This window comes from Bos indicus, chromosome 3 (assembly GCF_029378745.1).
Source record: "Bos indicus isolate NIAB-ARS_2022 breed Sahiwal x Tharparkar chromosome 3, NIAB-ARS_B.indTharparkar_mat_pri_1.0, whole genome shotgun sequence".
NCBI classification, from domain to species: Eukaryota; Metazoa; Chordata; class Mammalia; order Artiodactyla; family Bovidae; genus Bos; species Bos indicus.
This window is the reverse complement of record NC_091762.1, coordinates 102,336,547-102,356,620: the sequence shown is the minus strand read 5'-3', so window position 1 is coordinate 102,356,620 and position 20,074 is coordinate 102,336,547. Positions and strand designations below refer to the sequence as shown.

The window sequence follows — 20,074 nt, the reverse complement described above, 5'->3', positions numbered from 1 at the left end:
CGCCTTCCCGCTGGGCGCCATGCGGACTACATTTCCCAGGGTGCGCAGCGGCGGGGCCTTGGCTCGGGTGGTGGGGGGGGCGGGGGGGCTCGAGCGGCGCGCCGTTCCGCGGCCTGCTCAGGGGCGCGCGGGCAGGCGCGAGGATACGAGAGGGGACCCGGAATGAGTTTCCGCGCAGTTCCGCCGGGCCGTGCCGGGCTGTGCCGGCCGGGTCGGGCCAGGGCAGGCGCGGGTCCGGGTGGGACGGCTTCTGAGTCGGCGGTGCCGCGGACAGGCGCTCGGGGCAGCCCGTGCCTCGCTGAGGTCCCCGCCCCGTCCCGGCCGGGCCGGCTCGCCTGTCAGTCACTGGGGCGGAGGCAGCGGCGGTAGCAGGGCCGGAGACCGAGGGTGAGAAGAGCGCGGGCCTGGCCGAGCCGAGGGGACCTGCCACAGCCCCTTAATTCCACGGACTCTTCGCCCGAGATTTGCGAAGCTGTACCCCTGCGCTTCGTTGGACGCCTCCTTAACCCGCGAAGGGCTCTCTCCCCCGTAACCTCCCACCCCCGTGACCTCCTGCTAGAACCCGAGATCTCACTAGGGTGTTGTGGTACAGGCCATCGACCCTGTGACCCCTTGGTTTTCCCCAGGCCTCGCTTCCCTATGACTCCCTCTTCATAGATTCTGGGGACAGAACCCTGATCTACCATCAGGACCCCCTCCTGCAAACTCCTCACTGACGGCTTTCTCCTAGGAGTTCCCCTCAGTGGGTCTCCTGCTAAGAGCACCCCTTTTGGCCTCTGGCTAGCCCCCCACCCTCAACCGAGGTGGGGCGGCCTCGGCAGCCATGCTTGCCCTGGGACCCCTGTCACGCCACCACTTCCTGGGCACCCAAGCCGGAGTCTAGCAGGGGGCCAGCAGCCAAGAGGCTGGGGCAAGAGACAGGCCACGGTCCACCTCCCTGCTGGGGAGGGAGCAAAGATGGAGCGGCGGGAGGAGCAGCCGGGGGCTGCAGGGGCTGGAGCAGCACCAGCCTTGGACTTCACGGTGGAGAACGTGGAGAAGGTATGAGGGCTCTGGGGAGGGGCACTCCAGTGACAGAGCAGAAGTTCTGGGGACTGACACTAATGCCAGGGCCCAGGCCTGGGCTGGGTGCCCGTTGGGATGGTGCCTCCAGAGCACCTGGCATTTGCTGTCTCTCTGGGCCAGCCAACAGCAATGCAATGGTGTCTTAGGCTATTTTTGGCCTTCCATAGACACGGGTCCTCTGTGGACACACTAGGGTCTTGGGATGGTCCCTCCAGGGTGCTGATGGTTTAGACCCTCCAGCCAGACTGGCTACTCTCCAGCTCCATGGGAAATGCATGAGCAGTGCAGTAAGAAGCCAGGAATGAGGGAGACTTGCAGCTCAGTCCCCAGAAACCAGAGTGATGCTGAGCCATCCTGGCCCTGTTTTGTTGAGCAGGGGCTCAGAAAATAATCTGAAACTAAAACAATCTGGGTTGTGTTTTCACTTTTCCTTGGAGAAGGGTCCTTCGGTTATTGGATGGAGGCCAGACCACTCCTGGGCAGGCGGAAGTAGGGCTGGCCCCTTGGTTTTGTGCTGGATCCAAGGGGCCTGGTCCTGCTGGCAGCTTCAGGGTCCTTCCCTACTCACCTGCCCTCATGGCTTCCTGCCATGGCACTCTCAGGCTCCCCCGCTGCTCAGTCTGTCTTTTCAAACTGCTTCTCTATTTCTTTGCTGGGTTCTGCCCCCAGAGGCTGGGAATGTAGAAATGCTTTCCACCCTGGGGTGGATGGGGGAGACAGGGCTATCGTGGTGGAAAACAGGGAATGGTTGCAGATACTCATTTGTTATTCTTGAGGCCCGTTTACCATACCCAGTGGTAAGGATGCATCTTTCTGCTTCTGTTCTCTGCCTGCCTCTGCATCCCAAGGGTCCAGACAAGGAACAGTGGCCATAACTGGCTGTCAGGGGTACAGATAGGGCTCAGCCTACTTGGATGGAGTCTGCTTAGGGCTTAGGACTCTTAGGGCTTAGGACCCTGCTTAGGACTCTCACAGTCCTGGCCTCACTCATCCACCCCTTGGGGCTGGGCAGTGTTGGCATGGTGGCGCACTGTTCCATGTGCCTCCAGGGAAATAAACCACTGTTTTCCTACTGTGTGAAGTCCTAATGGAATTGGGACCCTGGGGATTTAGCTAGTTGAGAACTCCAGGCTAGGCATTTGCCAGGGCTGCAGGCCAAGACTTCTCTGAACCAGCTTTTGGACCCTCTTGTATGCTCTCTTAGGAGTGTTCTCACTCTCCTTTCAGTTTATCTGTGCCCTAGGGCTGCCTGGCAAAGTCTTAGTCCTGCTCAGATTTCACATTGGCTTTGGTGCCAGCATCTGGAGTGACCTAGGGATGATCCTGGGGGAGCTAAATGGAGCTGTTGGAGTAGATGAGAGCAGCTGTGCCTGGGAGGGTTGGAGGCGGGGGGTGGCTCAGGCTGTTCCATGCTCTTCTCAGGCTTAGCTTCTTCCTTATGGAGCCACTCCTTCCACCTGGGCCTTGCCCTTTACCTCAGGTGCTTTTCCTTTGGGGAACTTGGCCTCCTCTTTTGCTGCTTCCCTGCAGTTCACGCTCCCAACCCCTAAGGTTTTGCTGTAAAGAGAAGAGGCTATGGTGGAGTGTGGGCAAGTTCAGGCTCTCAAGATCCTGGCCGGACCCCAGGTCCATGAAGCACTGCTGAGCCTGAGCTCTCCCTTCCCGCTCAGCCCCCTGGTCAGAAAGAGAGGACAGTTTTGCAGGACCAAGTCATGGCCTATGTTGTGGGCTCTGGCAGGATCCAGAGTGGCCAGCACCTGCTCAGTCTTGTGCTGTCCTGCAGGCGCTGCACCAGCTCTACTATGACCCCAACATTGAGAACAAGAACCTGGCTCAAAAGTGGCTGATGCAGGCCCAGGCGTCCCCTCAGGCCTGGCACTTCAGCTGGCAGCTCCTGCAGCCGGACAAGGTGCCTGAGATCCAGTACTTTGGGGCCAGTGCCCTACACATCAAGATCTCTCGCTACTGGAGTGACATCCCTACTGACCAGTATGAGAGCCTAAAGGCACAGCTCTTCACCCAGATCACCCGCTTTGCCAGTGGCTCCAAGATTGTGCTGACTCGGCTGTGCGTGGCACTGGCCTCACTGGCTCTCAGCATGATGCCCGACGCTTGGCCATGTGCTGTGGCAGATATGGTACGGCTGTTCCAGGCCGAGGACTCACCGGTGGATAGCCAGGGCCGCTGCCTGGCCCTGCTGGAGCTGCTGACAGTGCTGCCCGAGGAGTTCCAGACCAGCCGCCTGCCCCAGTATCGCAAAAGCCTGGTGCGGACCAGCCTGGCAGTGGAGTGTGGGGCTGTCTTCCCACTGCTGGAGCAGCTGCTGCAGCAGCCCAGCTCACCCAGCTGTGTGCGTCAGAAGGTGCTCAAGTGCTTTTCCAGCTGGGTGCAGCTGGAGGTACCGCTGCAAGACTGCGAGGCGCTCATTCAGGCTGCCTTCGCGGCTCTGCAGGACTCAGAGCTCTTTGACAGCAGTGTGGAGGCCATTGTCAATGCCATCTCACAGCCTGATGCCCAGAGGTGAGCCAGTCCCAACCATCCCGGAGATGGACAGCCTGCTTGGCCAGCCACACATCCATCCATCCATCTGTTCAGTAAACACTAATTGAGTACCTACTACATGCCTGGCTCTATGCTGAATGTACAGCAAGGAACCAAACAAGACATGGTCCTTGTCCTTGTGGTTCAGAGAGGGAGACAAGACATTAGACAACAAACCATCCAACGAATTATTCAATGAAAATATTTGACTCTCCCTTCTCGTTCTCTTAGTCACCAAGTCCTGGCTGCTCTGCTCCTGACTCTGCGGCATATCTTTTCCATTTCCACTGCCCCCACCCTAGTGTAAGGTGTCCTCATCTCTCTCCCCTGATTACTGAGGGGATTCCTCACCAGTCCCCTGGTTTTCACACTTGTACCTTTCATTGCCAACTCAGCACCCAGAGAAATCTTTTTTAAAATGAGAGCCTAATCTTTCCTTTCTGCTCAGAAATCCCCAGTGGCCCCACGCTGCTCTTAGGATAAAGTTCAGAATTCTCAATGTGATTCACGAGGGCGAAGCACAGCATGGCATCCCCAGCCTCGTTTCAAGCCATGCTACTTCCTTTCTTCATTCTCACACAAACTTTTCAGTTTCTTGAGTGTCCCAGGCTCCTTCCAGCCTCCAAGCCATCACATGTACTTGTCATATCATCGTTGCCTGATCTGAAACTTCACTTCCTTGGGAAAGTCCTCATGATTTTTAAGACTGTTTGGTCTTCTCTATTTTATCTCAGCGCTCCCAGTGTTTTTCCTTCTTAGTCTGTAACGCAGTTTCATTATAAATTAATGTATGTCTCCCCATTAGTCTCTCAGCAATGTGAGGACAGGCTCTCTGTCATTTTATTTTGTCACATTGTGCCTGGCAGCACTTGGTAGCATTCATTATTTTTTAAACAGAGGAAAAGTAGGAGTTGCCTACTTGGGGAGGGTAGGGGTGGGAGAGGGTGGAAGGGGAGGGAGTGTTCCAGGCTTCGGGAGATACAGCAGGGGCAAAGGCATGTAGTGGGCAGCCCCACCATACACTCAAGGAGCCAAAACAAGGTGAGTGTAATGAGATGTTTCCTCGGGAAATGTTGCTTGAGCGTCTGTTTATGTGTGGGGGTCTAGGCTGACCACAGGGAGACTAAAGATGGATAGGTTGATTTCTGCAAGTCAAGAGCTCAGAATCCAGGAAACACATGGATGGGCAAGTACAGCCTATGTGATGAGTGCTCTAATAGAGGGAGCAGGTTGCTGTCAGAACCAAGAGGAGGCATTTAACCCAGTGTGAGGGTATGAAGGGCTTCCCTGAGGAGGTGCCAACTGAGGTGTGCTTTGAAGGCTGTGTAAGAGTTAGCCAGATGGAGGTAATGGATATGGGGAGGACATTTCAGACCGAAGGAAGAGCCCAAGCAAGGAAAGGGTGTGAGAGAGCCTGATGACTGGGTATGATTAAATAGCAAAGAGTAAGGGCCAGTGATTGGAGATCTAGACCCAGATCATCAAGGCCTTGTTGACCAGGCTTAAGATTTTGGTCTTTGTGCTCAAGAGGATGTAATAAGAGAAAATGGCGTGATGAGATTTTTGGTATAAATTGGATTGGCTGGGGCAAGCCTGGAAGCCTGATACTTCACATTTCAGAGAAAAGGCTTTGAGAATGCTCAACAAAGCCAGAAGGGGCAATACCATTGAAAGGGATGGCCTGGAGAAGTGGTTGATGGCTCTAGCTTTGGCATTAGTCATGTTTGAGTTTGAATCCCAAATAATTCACTTCCTAGATCTGAGACCTTGGATAAACCACTTTTAAGCCTCAATTTCTGTTATCAGTAAAATGGATCATTATACAGAGTTTAAATAGAATAATGTTCCCAGGGCCTGACCCTGGTATTCTGGGAATATTTTGGTATGAAGATTCAATAACAGAATGTTTCTGAGAGCTTTAGCATGGTTCCTTGACATCACATTAATGGCGGTTACTAGTATTTGGTATCATGATTGCTTTGGCAGTTAGTATGAGCTCTTTCCCATGGCATCTCAGCTTTTCCAGCTTAAGGTGGGTACCAAGTCCTAGGTCAAGGCCTTTCTTGGCTAGCTAGGCTCAGACAATTGGTGGCTAAGGGGAATTGGCAGGGCCAGTGTGTGGGTGATGTGAGGTGTCCTTGGATACACCCAGGTTTACCCGCCTAGCCAGTCTCGAGGGCTTTGGCAGGTAATTGATGCCTCTGCTCCTCTGAACGAATGAGCAAGCAAGGAGCCAGTGAGGGAACCTATAGCCTCCTGAGCGCCCATTGGCTGCAGCCCCCTTGGTTGCTTAGCAACTCTCCCCATTTTCTCAGCTCTACTCCCAGAGCTCTAATTGCAGGTCTGGGCTGAGCTCAGTGTGAGTGGCAGCCAAGGAGTCCCAGCAGCTCTGCCCCGGCAGCTCAAGCTGACCAACAGGAGCCAGGCCTTTTGAACCCAGGCTCAGCTGTGGTGTTCTAAAGGCATCCTCTCTATCTCCCTCCCCCAGACCTAGAAACCTTGAGGCCTCAGGTACATTCTGTTTGCTCACAGGTCTCAGGCATAGGTGTCTGGGTGGTAGGAAATCAATGCAAGAGCTTCCCCTATGGGTGGACTGCATCCAGCCTAGAGTCAGTGTTTGGGCTTTGCTCTGTCTAGTCCATTTCCTAACTTTGGCTTGAGAAAGTCACCTTCAGTGGCTTTAAATTTTGGGTCATCCAGCCATTCCCCAGGTGTCCTGACATTGGCTCTCTCCTTGGCTGAGCTTGCACTCAAGTCACCATTTTCCCACCCTATCCACAGCTGCTGCTTTTTGCCTGGCTCTCTCTCCTTTGGAAAAAAAATGTTTCCTGAGATTTGTTTTTAATCCTGGGAAAGCTTTTTGCTGGTAGGCTGGAGAAGGGAAAAAAGATGAATTAGACAGGCTCATGGGAGCTCCCATCAGTTAGAATTTGAGATATATGCTGAGATCTGCATAGATCCTTTGAGGAAATTCAAGTTGGGCCCTGAAACAGAAGCAGACCTATAGCAGTGCACGGGGCTGTCTTAACCTGGAATCTGTCACTGTGTGCTCTGTGACCTTGAGTAATGCTCTGAGTTCTACTCGGCTATACTGTCCTTGATTTATCCTGTTATGAGGCAGAGATGAGACAAATTAAGAACATTGATTACCTACTGTGTACATGAATTTTGAAGATGTGAGGGAGCCCTGGAATTCAGTGAGGATGCTGTGGGGGTAGGGCACTACCTCCTGCTGCCATCTCAGCTACTGGGCAGCTCACGGCCGTGGCCTTGGCCCTGCCCCTACTCATTGTGCCAGAGTCTGGCCTGAAGGTGCCCATTGTCTTGTGGTGCAGCCTGTGTCAGGGCCATGAGACAAGCCATCCCCGCTGTCTCCAGGCCACACCCTCTGGAGCTGTCTCTGGGCTGGGGGTAATCTGGTATGAATGTCTTGTCCCACCAGAACCGGGATGTGGAAGCCAGCATCCCGGACTGGTTGCCCCTTGTCCTTCTCATCCTTTGCCTAAGGTTACCTTGCCAGGGCTACCTCCTAGCAAGCTGCTTGGGGCAAGTCCAGATAGAACTCCTTCTGGATCTTCAGTACCGCCTCCCTCCATGGTTTGCTATGGTGACACTATGATTGGCAATAGAGGGATCCCCCCCCTGAGAGCATCACTTCCTCTGCTTAGTCTCTCCACATAGCAGGCAGCTGGGGATGGAGCTAGCCTTCTCTCAGTCTCCTTTGTATACTCTGCTTCCTCTGCTCCTTCCTTAGGGATCACTGTGCTTCAGTGCCCTGGCTCAGACCCTCTTTTCTCATTCAGCACTTACGCATGCATGCATGCTAAGTCGCTTCAGTCATGTCTGACTCTTTGTGACCCTACAGACCATAGCCTACCAGGCTCCTCTGTCCATGGGATTCTCCAGGCAAGAATACTGGAGTGGGTTGCCATGCCCTCCTCCCATTCGACACTTAATTCTTGGGCACTTTCCAGCTATTCCCATAGCTGTTTGCTGATGATTCCAAAATCTATGTCTCTTGCTCTGACCTCTCCATTGGGCTTCAGGTTTCTATATCCAGTTCTCTCTGGACACTTCTACCTGCCTGTTTCCCTGGGTACCTCTGATTCAATATGCCTAACGTTGAATTTAACACCCTGTGGCCTGCCGTTAAATTTATTACTGTCCCCATCCATTCTCTCCTCCAGGTCTCAGGAAGTATTTCCACCAGGGGAGTTGTTCTTGACTCTTCGCCATCCTCCTACCCCTGTTTTGTCTCTGAGTTCCCTCTGAGTCCTTACTGCCACCAGACTCCTTAGGAGTTAGGATTTGGTTGCAGGGGACGGAGTGGAGGGTGGAGGTTGATGCTCTCCGGAGCTGTTGCTGTCTCCTGAAGTCTTTAACAAGACTCTTCAGCGTGTATTACCTCTTCTGTCTCCTATCCTCATTCAATCTCCCCTGATACTGATGGTATTAGTTTCCTGCAGCTGCCATGCTAAGGTACCACACCCTGGCACACACGACAGAGATTTATTGTCTCCCAGTTGTGGAGCCTGGAGGTCTGAAATCAAGGTCTCAGCTCCCTCTGAAACCTGTAGGAGCACCCTTCCTTGCTGCCTCCCAGCTTCTGTTGCTTTGCTGGCAGTCTTTGGTGTTCTCTCGGCTTGCTGCATAATTCCAGCCTCTCCCTTTGTTGTCACATGTCATCCTCCCTGTGGGTCTCTGTCTTTACATGAAGGTCTTCTTTTAAGAACATCAGTCATATTGTATTAGGGCCACCCCCTACTCTCTGATCTAATCTGCAGTGACCCTGTTTCCAAATCAGGTCACATTCTGAGCTACTAAGGTTAGGGCTTCAACACATCTTTTTTGGGGAAACATAATTCAATCAATAGCTGTCTTATTCTCTGGCCCCCCCAAATTTATTTGTCCTCCCCACATGCAAAACACATTCACCTCATCCTAACCTCCCTAAAAGTCTTAAGCCATTCAAGCATCAACTCTAAGTCCAACTGGAGGACACAGGTCCAGCCACACTTACCTTTTTGTATATCCTTTCCAGAGTTCTCCTGGAGGTCTCTGACCTAAAGTTATTCCCAAATCGGGCAATGTCAAACCTGCCACATAGGCCTAGCCCCTGACCCCTTTCTTGCTTTGGGTTTGATGTGGAAAGGGGGGCTTTGATGGACAACAGAGATGTTGTGCCTTTCTCCCAAAGCCGGTGGGGGATGGCCAGACAGTTCTGATGCATCTCCTCACCCTCTGCCTCCAGGTATGTGAACACACTCCTGAAACTCATCCCACTGGTGCTGGGACTGCAGGATCAACTGCGACAGGCAGTACAGAATGGGGACATGGAGACCTCCCACGGCATCTGTCGCATTGCTGTGGCTCTGGGCGAGAACCACTCCCGGTGAGGACAGGGGCAACTGCAGGTGGGATGGCAGGGCCCTCACAGACATAAGGGAGGTGGAAGGACCTCCCCATGCCTTCTCCCTCCCAGGGCCTTGCTGGACCAAGTGGAGCACTGGCAGAGCTTCCTGGCCCTCGTCAACATGATCATGTTCTGCACGGGCATCCCTGGCCACTTCCCTGTCAACGAGACCACCAGCTCCCTGACCCTCACCTTCTGGTACACACTGCAGGTGTGTCACGTGACCTTCGGTGGACCTGGGCCGTGGTGGAAGAAGGGGAATGATGGCATCTGTGGCTAACTCTCCTCCCTGGTTCTCTCAGGATGACATTCTGTCCTTTGAGGCAGAGAAACAGGCTGTGTACCAGCAGGTGTACCGGCCAGTCTACTTCCAGCTGGTGGATGTGCTTCTGCACAAGGCCCAGTTCCCTTCTGATGAAGAATATGGATTCTGGTCCTCAGATGAGAAGGAGCAGTTCCGAATTTACAGGTGACAGTAGCAGGCCAATCCTAGCTCTGAAGGGAGTCCTGAGATAATGAAGGCAATGAGGGGAGGGGTCCAAGGCCAGGTTCCCTGAATCCTGGGCCACCCTTCTCTGTTCTCTAGGTGCTTTGGCAGGGCTGTGAGGGAATCGGGGTGGGCTCCTGTGCTTGGGGGAGGCATCTAGGCAGTGTATAAGGCCTTCATCTGCTTCTTAGGGTGGACATCTCAGACACGCTCATGTATGTCTATGAGATGCTGGGGGCCGAGCTCCTCAGCAACCTCTATGACAAGCTGGGTCGTTTGCTCACCAGCTCAGAGGAGCCCTACTCCTGGCAGGTACCTCCCCAGCCTGATTCCCTCAGCCCTCCCAGATCTGTCACCTCCTCCTCCTCAGCCAAGCCAGTGGCATCCTCTTTCCCCAGCACACAGAGGCCCTGCTCTATGGCTTCCAGTCCATCGCAGAGACCATCGATGTCAACTACTCCGACGTGGTGCCCGGGCTCATCGGCCTCATCCCGCGGATCAGCATCAGCAACGTGCAGCTGGCGGACACCGTCATGTTCACCATTGGTGAGCCCTGGCCCACACCCGTGAGCACACCCCCAGAGCCACAGCGCACAGCCCCAAGCCGACCTGCTGGGTCCTGTGCAAAGTGGGAGACAGAAGTGCGCACACACACAATCAGAAACTGCAGCCAGTGGACTGTCCTGGCATGTCTAGGGGTCCTTGCTACAGTGCGCTGAGCTGCAGTTCAGTGAGGCTAGTTCATTGCCGCTGAAACAGTGGCGCTGGGCCTCTGCCGAGTAACACCTTCCCGCTTATCAGCGGTAAGGTCATGTTTGAGCCTGTACGTGCATATTTGCCCATCCCATGCTCTGAACACGCAGCGCGCTCTCTGTTCAGGGGCTCCAGCTCCACCCTGCCACATCTGCCTGCCTTGCAGGGACCTGGCACACAGGCAGCCTGGCCTGCCTCAGATGCCTTCCCTCCTTCCCCCAGGAGCTCTGTCTGAGTGGCTGGCTGACCACCCCGTCATGATCAACAGCGTTCTACCCCTTGTGCTGCACGCCTTAGGCAATCCCGAGCTCTCTATCTCTTCTGTGTCCACCCTCAAGAAGATCTGCCGAGAGTGCAAGTATGACCTGCCGCCCTACGCTGCCAACATCGTGGCTGTCTCCCAGGTATCCCAGGGCCCTGGGTGCAGCCAGGCCTCAGGGCACAGTCTGCCCTGCACTGACACCATATTCCTTCTCTTTATCCCTAGGATGTGCTGATGAAACAGATCCATAAGGTGAGTTCATAAGTTTCTAGGGGGCTCGGCTCTTTGAGGTATTGAGGGGATCCAAAGAAATCCCGTCTTCTGCCTTTGTGCCTTATTCTCGTTCTTGGAACCTTCCCCAAGAGGCTCATTCTCCCCACCCACAGCTAGGCGTCTCTGGGACTGACCCTCTGTGCTCTGCCCCACAGACGAGCCAGTGCATGTGGCTGATGCAGGCACTGGGCTTCTTGCTGTCGGCCTTGCAAGTGGAGGAGATCCTTAAAAACCTGCACTCGCTCATCTCACCATATATCCAGCAGCTGGAGAAGCTGGCAGAAGAGATCGTGAGTGAACCCTTGTGCACGTGTGTGTGTGTATGTGTCGTATATGGCTGCAAGCAGCAGTGGGTCTCTGGGGCTGCCCTTTGTGTGGGCTGTGGCTTAGCTGCTGAGGGGTGGGCTGGCAGTCAGGGTTGGGAGATCCAGAGCTTGGTTCCCTTCTCCCCGTAGCCTAATCCTTCCAACAAGCTGGCCATTGTCCACATCTTGGGGCTTCTCTCCAACCTCTTCACCACACTGGACGTCAGTCATCATGAGGATGATCATGAAGGCTCTGAGCTCCGGAAGCTGCCAGTGCCACAGGGACCCAACCCCGTGGGTGATGTTGTCATTGCCACTGCCCCCCCACCCCCAACCCTGTGGGAATGTCATAGTCACCCCTGAACTCTATGGGTAATATTGTCATTGTTTCCCTGGCCCCATGGGGCATGATGCATTTGGTCCTTTGACCCTGTGAATGACCCTCCCACTGCCCCCTGCTCTGTAGGGAGTGATGTCATTGTCTCACTCAGTCCTGTGGGTGATGTTGTCTTTGTTCCTAGCCTAACTAGGGTGGTGTTATAGTGTTTCCTTCTCCCCATGGGCGACACTGACATTATACATCTTAAGTGATGTAATTATGGTACCCTGTATAACCCCCAACTCAGTGGGGCCTTCTACTTTAGCATTCACTGTCCTCTACAGGCACTAAGGATGCTTACATACTCCACATGTAATAGTTCTTGCCTTTGAGTGGCTTTTGGTCTAGAGGAAATACATGTAAACAGATTGTCACAAAGCACTGTGATAACTGCTGTGGTAAGCTTGGCACAGGACGTTGGGGTGACTACTTATAGCCTCAGCTGCCCATTCAAAACTAGGAACATCAGGATATCTGATGCTCATCTTATAGAACTGTGCTGAACAGCCCGTATAGTCTTGATTAAAAGTACTTTGCATACTGTAAAACTCTGTACAGATGTGAGGGACTGCTTTAGTCATTGTTCCAAGTACCCCTCCAGTGTTTCCTCCTGGAGAAAAGGTTAGCCATGGTATCCTGGTCCTTCTGCTCAACTCCCCACTCCAGTATCGGTCACCCTTTTGGCTCCAGACCAAACCAAAGCCACTGTCCTCCCAAAGAACCCCTCCTTCTTCTATGGTAGTCATCATCCCTCCTTCCCTCACCTCCCAGGACCTCAGGCTGCTCTGCTCCACCATAAGCTGCCCATTTCTACACATCCCTTGGGGCTCTCTACCCTAAGCCTATCTGGGTGAGACAGTATCTCTGCTTCTTCAGGGGCTGGTCCATAGGCCTTTGGCACTAAAATGCTTTTACTGAGCAGAAGTAGATAGGGAGTGACTTTTTAAAAAGATTACAAAGTTTTAATAGTCTTCTGAAGCTTGCAGTTTGAGGCTTCCTCTAAGATGATCCTTAGAATTCAGGGTATCTTTGATTCACGGGGATTCAGCAAAGCACTCCTTCCCCGGGGTCCTGTGTACCAAGTCTTCAGCATGCAGTCTGGGGTTATAGGTTTGAAATTCCAGGCCTACCTCCAACTACCAAGTAGTCCTTCTCGGGTGGGCGAGAGTGCTGGTGGGGGCACCTCACTTCTTCCCGTGTCTTCAGGTGGTGGTGGTACTGCAGCAGGTCTTCCAGCTTATCCAGAAGGTGCTGAGCAAATGGCTGAATGATGCCCAGGTGGTAGAGGTGAGTGCTGACCCTTGCCATCAGCCCCCATGGTGACTCTGCTCAGAGATGGAGCTTCCACCACCTCAGCTTGCTATGATCTGGAGGAAGTGAAGGAGACGAATCCTACCCCATAGACACTCAGAATCTCTGGGGAAGAAACTTCCTGGTGTCACAAGAAGTGCTCCACCCAAGGCTGTGATGCTGGGGCTGAGTGCCAGTCAGGATCCATTTTAGCGTCCAGACACCTGCCTTGGTTCCCTCCAGTGCAGGCGGTTCTCACTGTTGTTGCTCCGTGAGAGGCCGTGGAGATGTAAGGAGCTGGAGTTAAGTTACAGAGTTCCATCCTCAGCCCCTCTGAGAGGGGCCTTTCAGCCTCTTGCCTTCCAGGGTGAGGGTCAGACTAGCCTACCTTCCAGGGTTCACAGAGCCAGGCAGGCTGGTGGGTAGGGCCCCCTTTTTAGGCCTCTGTGCAGGGCCTCCGTTCTGCTGCAGCCAGCGGTGACCTGCTGACCAGGCCCCCTTTGCTTTCTTCCCAGGCGGTGTGCGCTATCTTTGAGAAGTCCGTTAAGACGCTGCTGGATGACTTTGCCCCCATGGTGCCACAGCTGTGTGAGATGCTGGGGCGGATGTACAGCACCATCCCCCAGGCCTCTGCTCTTGACCTCACTCGACAGGTGGGCCTTCATCCCAGGCAGAGATCTGACCCAGGGATTGGACGGGTGGGTGGAGTAGGGTGGATGGTTGCTCTGGCAGGAGTCCTCGCTTGCATTCCAGGGACGCTGGCCTGTCCTGGTGGGCCAGGGCCTCCGCTGACCAGCATCCCCTGCTTTGTTGCAGCTGGTCCACATCTTTGCTCATGAGCCTGCCCACTTTCCCCCCATCGAGGCCCTCTTCCTGCTCGTCACCTCCGTCACACTCACCCTCTTCCAGCAAGGTAGGTCCCGACCAGGGTCTCTGCTGCTGCCGCCACTGCCACTGCCTCTGCCTCCCTGATTGGGGAGCCACAGCTGCCCACTCTGTTCTCCTCTCGCCCCTGAGTTGCACATGGGTTTTGACGGGAAAGTAACGGGATCAAGCCCAGCACAGCTGTCACCTTACAGATAGTTGACACCTTAGGTGGAAGTGGACAAGAGAGTGACTGATGTCTTCTCCTGGGCTCAGGGCCAGGCCGGGTGTGGGGGGAAGGTGGGGCTGGAAGCTCTGAGGGACTCGGAGCACCAGCTTGGCTCCATTTCCTTTGGCATAGAATGAAAGGTGGCAAGAACATGGGCTTCGAAGTCAGCTAGACCTAAAGTCTAAGCTCATCACCACCAACTAGTTGTGTGACCTTGGGCAAGTCACATACCTTTTCAGAGCCTTTGTTTCCATATCTGTGAAATGGGGATGTCAGATACTTGCTAGGACTGTTAGTAGGTATTAATGTAGCATCTTTTGGGCCCCTGGCTTGGGGGTTTTGCACATGATGTTCTCACAGAGTGCTGGTTCCTTTCCCTGCATTGAGACTCATTCCTTTCTAGGCCAGAAGCCTTTGGCTGTGATCCCAGCCCCCCAGTCACTACGGCCCTCTGCCTGAGAGAAGTTGGGAGTAGGGGGCTCCAGGCTTCCCCTGCTGCCTAACCCAGGCTTCTCACTTGGAGAAGAAACAACGTTGTTCCGTCAGCCTCCTGAGTTTTGCCTAGAGTCATGCTCACAGGCTTGAGGCTCACCAGGAGTCTTAGCTGGAGCCAGAGTGCTCTCTGCTTCTGTCCTCAGTATTTGGTCCCCTGATGCTGACCTCTGCTCTGGTGGACCATGGGTTGTTTCCAGAGTGGGGAGAAATCTGAGCCAGAAACCAGATGTCCTCCTCAGCCTCACCTCTCCCCACCCTCCATGGCCACTGCTCCATCTGGATCGCCTCAGCAATCTTCTGACTGGTTTCCCTGGCATCTGCCTTTCTCCAACCCGTTCTGCACCCAGCAGCTGTAATATTTCTTATAAGACACAGATCTGAGGACTCTTCCCTCCCTGGCTTAAAGCCCTTCGTTGCTCCCCATCACCCTCACCATCACCCTCATGGTTCCACTGCCCGCCACTGCGTGACAGACCTGCATACTTCTCAGCAGTCATTCCTGATGGCTCCAGCAGTTCAGCCACCCTGATACTCCCCCATCATGCCCCCTTTGACCTCGGTGCCCTGCTCCTCTGCCTGGATTGCCCTGTGCCCTTCACTGGGTAGGCTCTCTCTCCTCCATGCCTTACCCCTGTATCAGTCCTCAGAAGCTTCTCTGAGGCAGAGCTGGCTGCTTCTGACCTTGCTCCAGAACTGCATGGGCACGCACCACTGATACAGCGTTGATCACACTCAGTAAGCAGCTTCCATGACTGTCTCCCTCCCTGGACTAAGCCCCTCAAGGGCAGGCTTGGGTCTCTTCCTTCTGCATCCCTCGGAACAAGGCCAGCAGAGAGCAGACACCAGACACTGTTGAAGAAAGGAGGCAAGGTCTCCTTGCTCTTGGAGCCTTTCTTCCTCACTGTCCAGCCCACCTCTAGCAGGGCGGCTGCTGAACCTCAAACCTGCCATCTACAGGGACCCCAGGCTTGGGTACGTTGGGCCTCACTTTACAGGACTTGATTACAGGACTTGAGTAACTTAGGGGGCAGATGTGGAAGGGACAGGCTTTATCAAGGGCTTCTCACAGCCTGAAGGAAGTAGGGAAGAGATGATTATCGACTTGACAGTCGGGGAAACTGAACGTGGATGGCTTGCACAAGATCACACAGCTGCTTAGTGGTATCTCAGGCAGGGGTTTCCACAGCATCTCCTCCTGAGAGTGGAGCAGCCAGGCAGGAGCTCCAGGCCATGCCTCGTCCTTGCTGAAAGTGTCATCAGAACTGGAGGCAGGATAGTGTCCAACGTCCTACCTGTTGGGCCTGTTGGTTGTCGTACAGGACAGGATGCCCCCCTCACCTGCTTCGCTGTCCCGGTCTTGCCATACCTCCCTCGGACTCTGCCCTCCCATTGCACCGCGGGGTGACACACTGGCTGGTTTCCCTCTTTCTTCGTGCGTCCCAATGGTGGGAGGGGGTCGTTAGCCCTGAGCCCGGCTCTCTGCTGAGTCTGTGTCCATGCGGAGGGGCATTGTGGGCGGGGCTCTCATTTTTGCCTCATCATGCAGCTCCTTCCCCTGGGCCTTGACTGGCCAGCCCCACAGCATATCAGGCACTGCCAAACCCAAGAAGGAGTCTTCTGGATTAAGAGAACCCTGTAGATTCTTTTCTTTGTCTAGACCAAGAGCCTTAAGGGCAAGGAAGGGAGAGGACACCTGCTCAGACCATGATGCCCAGGAAGGGCTTTCAGCCAGGCCTCCCATGGCAGTACCAAGGACCAATCTCCCACCAGCCCTGCCCTCCTCTTGATGATGAGTGATGGGGAGGTATGTGAGCAGAAGCAGTGTAGGGCCACTGCAGTCTGCCAGAGGCCACAACAAGAGTGTGGGGACTGTTTGCCCAGCTACATGGTGGCCAGCATCACTCAAGCACTGCAGGGTCCTTGGGGACTGACCTGAGGAGGAGTGAAGAGTAGGTGGAAGGCCCCTTGGGAGGGAGCTGGGGCAGACCGTCCTTCACTTTGCCGTCTCTTTCTGTTGGGCTTCTCCCAGTTCATGGTTTTTGTATGTTTTGTTTCTTTATCTTGCTTCCTGCTGCTCATGTGCCCCACGCTGTCTCCCTGCAGGCTCTCAGTCCCACATAACTATATGAGGTTGAGTTGCTGTTTGTATAATTTTTTCTTAAGTTCCATCTTTATTATATTTTAGGGCCCAGGGATCATCCTGATATTGTTGATTCATTTATGCAACTCCTGGCACAGGTGTGTTTTAGTTTTATTCATTCACGTTCTGTTCTCTCTCTTTCTCTTTCTCTTATGTTGAAATTCAATTTAAGCCTATTTTTAGCTTTCTGTTGACAAATTTTTTTTTTCTGTTCAGTTGAATAGAGTTTCTTCATCTGTTTCCGTGGAAGTTGACAACCCAACATCCTCCTTTAGTGCCCCTTTGCCTCAACTAGCTCAGTCTTCCACAGAGACCAGGGAGAGGCTGATCCCAAAGGGAGGGAGCTGGGCTGGCCTGAGGGGTGGGCATGGGAGGGGGTGGTAACCGTGCCCAGCAGCTCCTGTGGGCCCAAAGTGACCAAAGAGCTCAGGGGCAGGACCGGAGTTGAAGGGCCTGGGGTTCACTGTCCCCGTGCTCCTGCGGGGAACTGCCTGCCTCAGTGCCCCCAGCCTGCTCTTGAGAGGGAGGCTGGGAGGAGCTCCGAGGGAGGGGCCAAGCTGAATGTGCTGCAGTGAAGCCCAGAGCTCGGCTGTCGCTGGGCTGCCAGACAGGTCCTGCTGCTGCTGGGAGGTGGGGTGCTGGCTCCATTGCGAGATGTGTCTGGTGTGTGTTTAAGTGTCTCAGAACTGACTCGTGTGTTTCGAGTCCAGTTTGGGCAGGGAACAGAAATCACATGGCTGCTGTGAGTAGTATGTGTATTGTTCTGAGTGTCAGAATAAATGTGTAGCTGTAGTGAGCCTGTGCACTGATGTGTGTTGTGTGCTGATGTGCATTAGACATGGATGGAGTTTGAGTGTCGATGTTTGTTGGAGGTGTGTGATTTGGGCTGTGGGAGTGCGTGTTATGGAGGGAAGGAGTATATACGGTAGTGGTGTGTCTGTATGAGGGGTTGTATGTTTGGGAAGATACATGTGTCAGGCTGTGGGAATGTGGGGTTAGTATGTGTGTCAGGGAGTTCCTGTGAGTTGGGGGCTCCTATGGGTTGGGGTCCATGATGTGTTTCTTTGTTTAATCACTCCACAGATATTTTTTGAGTGTGTTATATGTGCTTGGTCATGTGGTAGGTGCTGAGAATGTAATGGTGAGCAAAAGCACACACGGTTCTTACCCTCTTGGAACTTACAGCCTAGTAGAGGGGGTGTAGGAGGAGTGGGAATGGACAGTGTGCTCTGGGCCTGGGTGGATATGTGTGTGAGGGTGTATCTTTGGGGTGAGGACATTTGAGTGTGGGTGTGTGTGGGGAGAGTGCACGTGCTAGAGAACTGGGGAGGGTGAGGGCGTGGGTGTGTGGACATAGTTTGGGGATAGGGTTGGGGTGGGATGTGAATGTGTAGCGAGGGTGTGTTGCAAATGGGGAGAATGGTGTATACAAGGGATGTGATTGAGGTGTGATAGAGGGTAAGTAGGGCGTTTTAAGTGAGGGGCCTGTGGGGCTGTTTGCGCTTGAGTGAAAATGAGGGAGTGGAAGGTATATGAAGGCTGGAGGGTTGGGGGTTGATGTGGAATGCACTGGGGGGCTGCTGGGGGACAGCAGTGCTTGATGACTGTGGGAGCTGTGCAGAGCATCTCCTATGACCTGAGGATGTGCCATTCGCGCCTTGGTACCTCTTGGGGTGAGCTCTCAGCCCCTGTACTCCATCTGCTTCTCCTGACATGGCAGCCCTGGCTCCTGGGCTGGGTATGGATGAGAAGGGCCCGGACACAGGCTGTCCTGGGTGAGAGGTGGGGCCGTGGCTCCCAGGCTCCCGCCCTGCCTTTCCTCTTCCTAAGCTGGAGAGTGTCTGAGGAATGCAGGCAGGACATAGGAGGGGCGCTGTGAACTGGGCTCCCTGTACAGCTGCCATCTCTGCCCTGTTAACAAATCAAGGGGGGCCTCAACTGCCTCTGTGAATCAAAGTGAAGTCACTGCTGGCAACCTGGAGCCTGCAGGAGGTCTGGCCCTGGTGGTGGGGGGTGGGGTGTGGTGATGTGTTTGCTCGGGAGTGACTGGGGCCCAAGCTGTGGCATTATGACTCCCAACCTCTCTCATGCACATGTGCATTCATGTACACATACATGTACATGGCATCCCTTGGCTGCTCCCCTCCTGACATACTGAACTCTGGAGTGGTCTCATTCCCCAGAGATGGCTGGGTGGCTGGTTTTGGCAACCTTCACTTGTGGTGTGTGAGGTTGGGGCCTGGGTGGCAGGTGAGTGGGAGGATGATTCTTAGAGTCGACTAGGGCTGGGCTTACCAGCTCCACCTCCTGCAGGCTCTGAAGCGGAAGCCAGATTTGTTCCTGTGTGAACGACTGGATGTCAAAGCTGTGTTCCAGTGTGGTAAGTGGGGTGCCAGGTGGACAGGTGGGCCTGGGGCCCCCTCGGGAGGATCCCTGAGCCCCATCTGATCTGCCTCTGCCTCTCTCACAGCTGTGCTGGCCCTCAAGTTCCCCGAAGCACCTACTGTCAAGGCCTCTTGTGGCTTCTTTGTGAGTCCTGTGCTGACCCCCAAGCCCTGCACCATCCTTATACCCCGCCCACCCTGCTCAGGACTCTGTTGGGTAGGGGTGTGGTGTGCAGGCCTTGTCTCCAGGGAGATGGGGGTGGGGGGCTGACGGGCCTCTCCATCCTCTGTAGACAGAGCTGCTGCCTCGGTGTGGGGAAGTAGAACCTGTGGGAAAGGTGGTACAGGAGGATGGCCGGATGCTGCTCATAGCAGTGCTGGAGGTGAGATGGAGCGGGTGGGGCCGCGGAGTTTGGGGATGGGGTGGCCCTCACTGCTGAGGCAGCTGCCCTCCTGGGAAGCTTGCACCTTGGTTCCCTAAGCTCTGTTTCTTCATCAAGTAAATAGCTGGAAGTTGTTGGGTCGCTGTGAGGATCAGCTATCTTGTGTCAAGTAGCACTCACTCGTCATGTGCACTGTGGCTGAGGAACTGCCCAGGAGTGGGTGGTGTGCCTAGGCTTTCTTGCTGCAGATGGGCCAAGGCCCTGGTGTGCTAAGAACCCATCTCCCTCAGGCCATTGGGGGCCAGGCCTCCCGCAGCCTCATGGACTGCTTTGCCGACATCCTATTTGCTCTGAACAAACACTGCTTCAGCCTCCTGAGCGTGTGGATCAAGGAGGCGCTTCAGGCACCTGGCTTTCCCTCTGCCCGCCTCAGCCCCGAACAGAAGGACACCTTCAGCCAACAGATCCTTCGGTAAGCAGAGCTGGCAGGGCCTGGGCTCGGGTCGCGGGGAGGCGGAGGCCGTGGTGGATGGTGCTAACTTGCTCTCCCTTCTCTCCTTCAGCGAGCGAGTAAACAAGAGGCGGGTGAAGGAGATGGTGAAAGAATTCACACTGCTGTGCCGGGGGCTACATGGCACAGATTACACAGCTGACTACTGAGGGGCACCCCGTCCCACCCACACCTCCTCACCCCTCCTTATCCCCAAAGAGTAAACTTGAACCCTCACGGCACTGCTGTCTCTGCTTCCTTTCCACTGCCACTACCACCTGACTGGGTGATCTCAGACAACCTGGGGGAAGAATGGGAGGA

General features: G+C 54.5%; 1 protein-coding gene across 4 annotated transcripts; it reads left to right on the top strand.

The window, feature by feature from the left end:
- The first annotated feature begins 191 nt into the window (after positions 1-191).
- Positions 192-19,995, top strand: IPO13 (importin 13). Of its 4 annotated transcripts, none has more exons than XM_019957640.2 (20): positions 196-1,041; positions 2,849-3,585; positions 8,858-8,998; positions 9,089-9,230; positions 9,322-9,488; positions 9,698-9,818; positions 9,905-10,052; positions 10,557-10,663; positions 10,747-10,773; positions 10,950-11,084; positions 11,250-11,393; positions 12,685-12,765; positions 13,284-13,421; positions 13,585-13,681; positions 16,542-16,594; positions 18,810-18,876; positions 18,967-19,025; positions 19,174-19,263; positions 19,554-19,735; positions 19,827-19,995. In XM_019957640.2, the coding sequence occupies exons 1-20, from the start codon at positions 958-960 to the stop codon at positions 19,921-19,923; spliced, it is 2,817 nt and encodes a 938-aa protein (XP_019813199.1). In that variant the 5' UTR covers positions 196-957; the 3' UTR covers positions 19,924-19,995. The 4 variants fall into 4 exon arrangements, 3 of the variants coding, with proteins under 3 accessions (XP_019813200.1, XP_019813199.1, XP_019813197.1); XM_019957638.2 differs by having other exon boundaries at positions 200-1,041; positions 10,482-10,663; XR_011565909.1 differs by lacking the exons at positions 16,542-16,594; positions 19,554-19,735; positions 19,827-19,995 and having other exon boundaries at positions 192-1,041; positions 10,482-10,663.
- Positions 19,996-20,074: the final 79 nt, after the last annotated feature.

Coding starts and splice junctions, on each gene's coding strand:
- IPO13 (XM_019957638.2), top strand. CDS start 958: ATGGAGCGGCGGGAGGAGCAGCCGGGGGCTGCAGGGGCTGGAGCAGCA. Junction 1,042..2,848: donor CGGTGGAGAACGTGGAGAAG/GTATGAGGGCTC, acceptor GCTGTCCTGCAG/GCGCTGCACCAGCTCTACTA. Junction 10,053..10,481: donor CACCGTCATGTTCACCATTG/GTGAGCCCTGGC, acceptor TCCTTCCCCCAG/GAGCTCTGTCTGAGTGGCTG.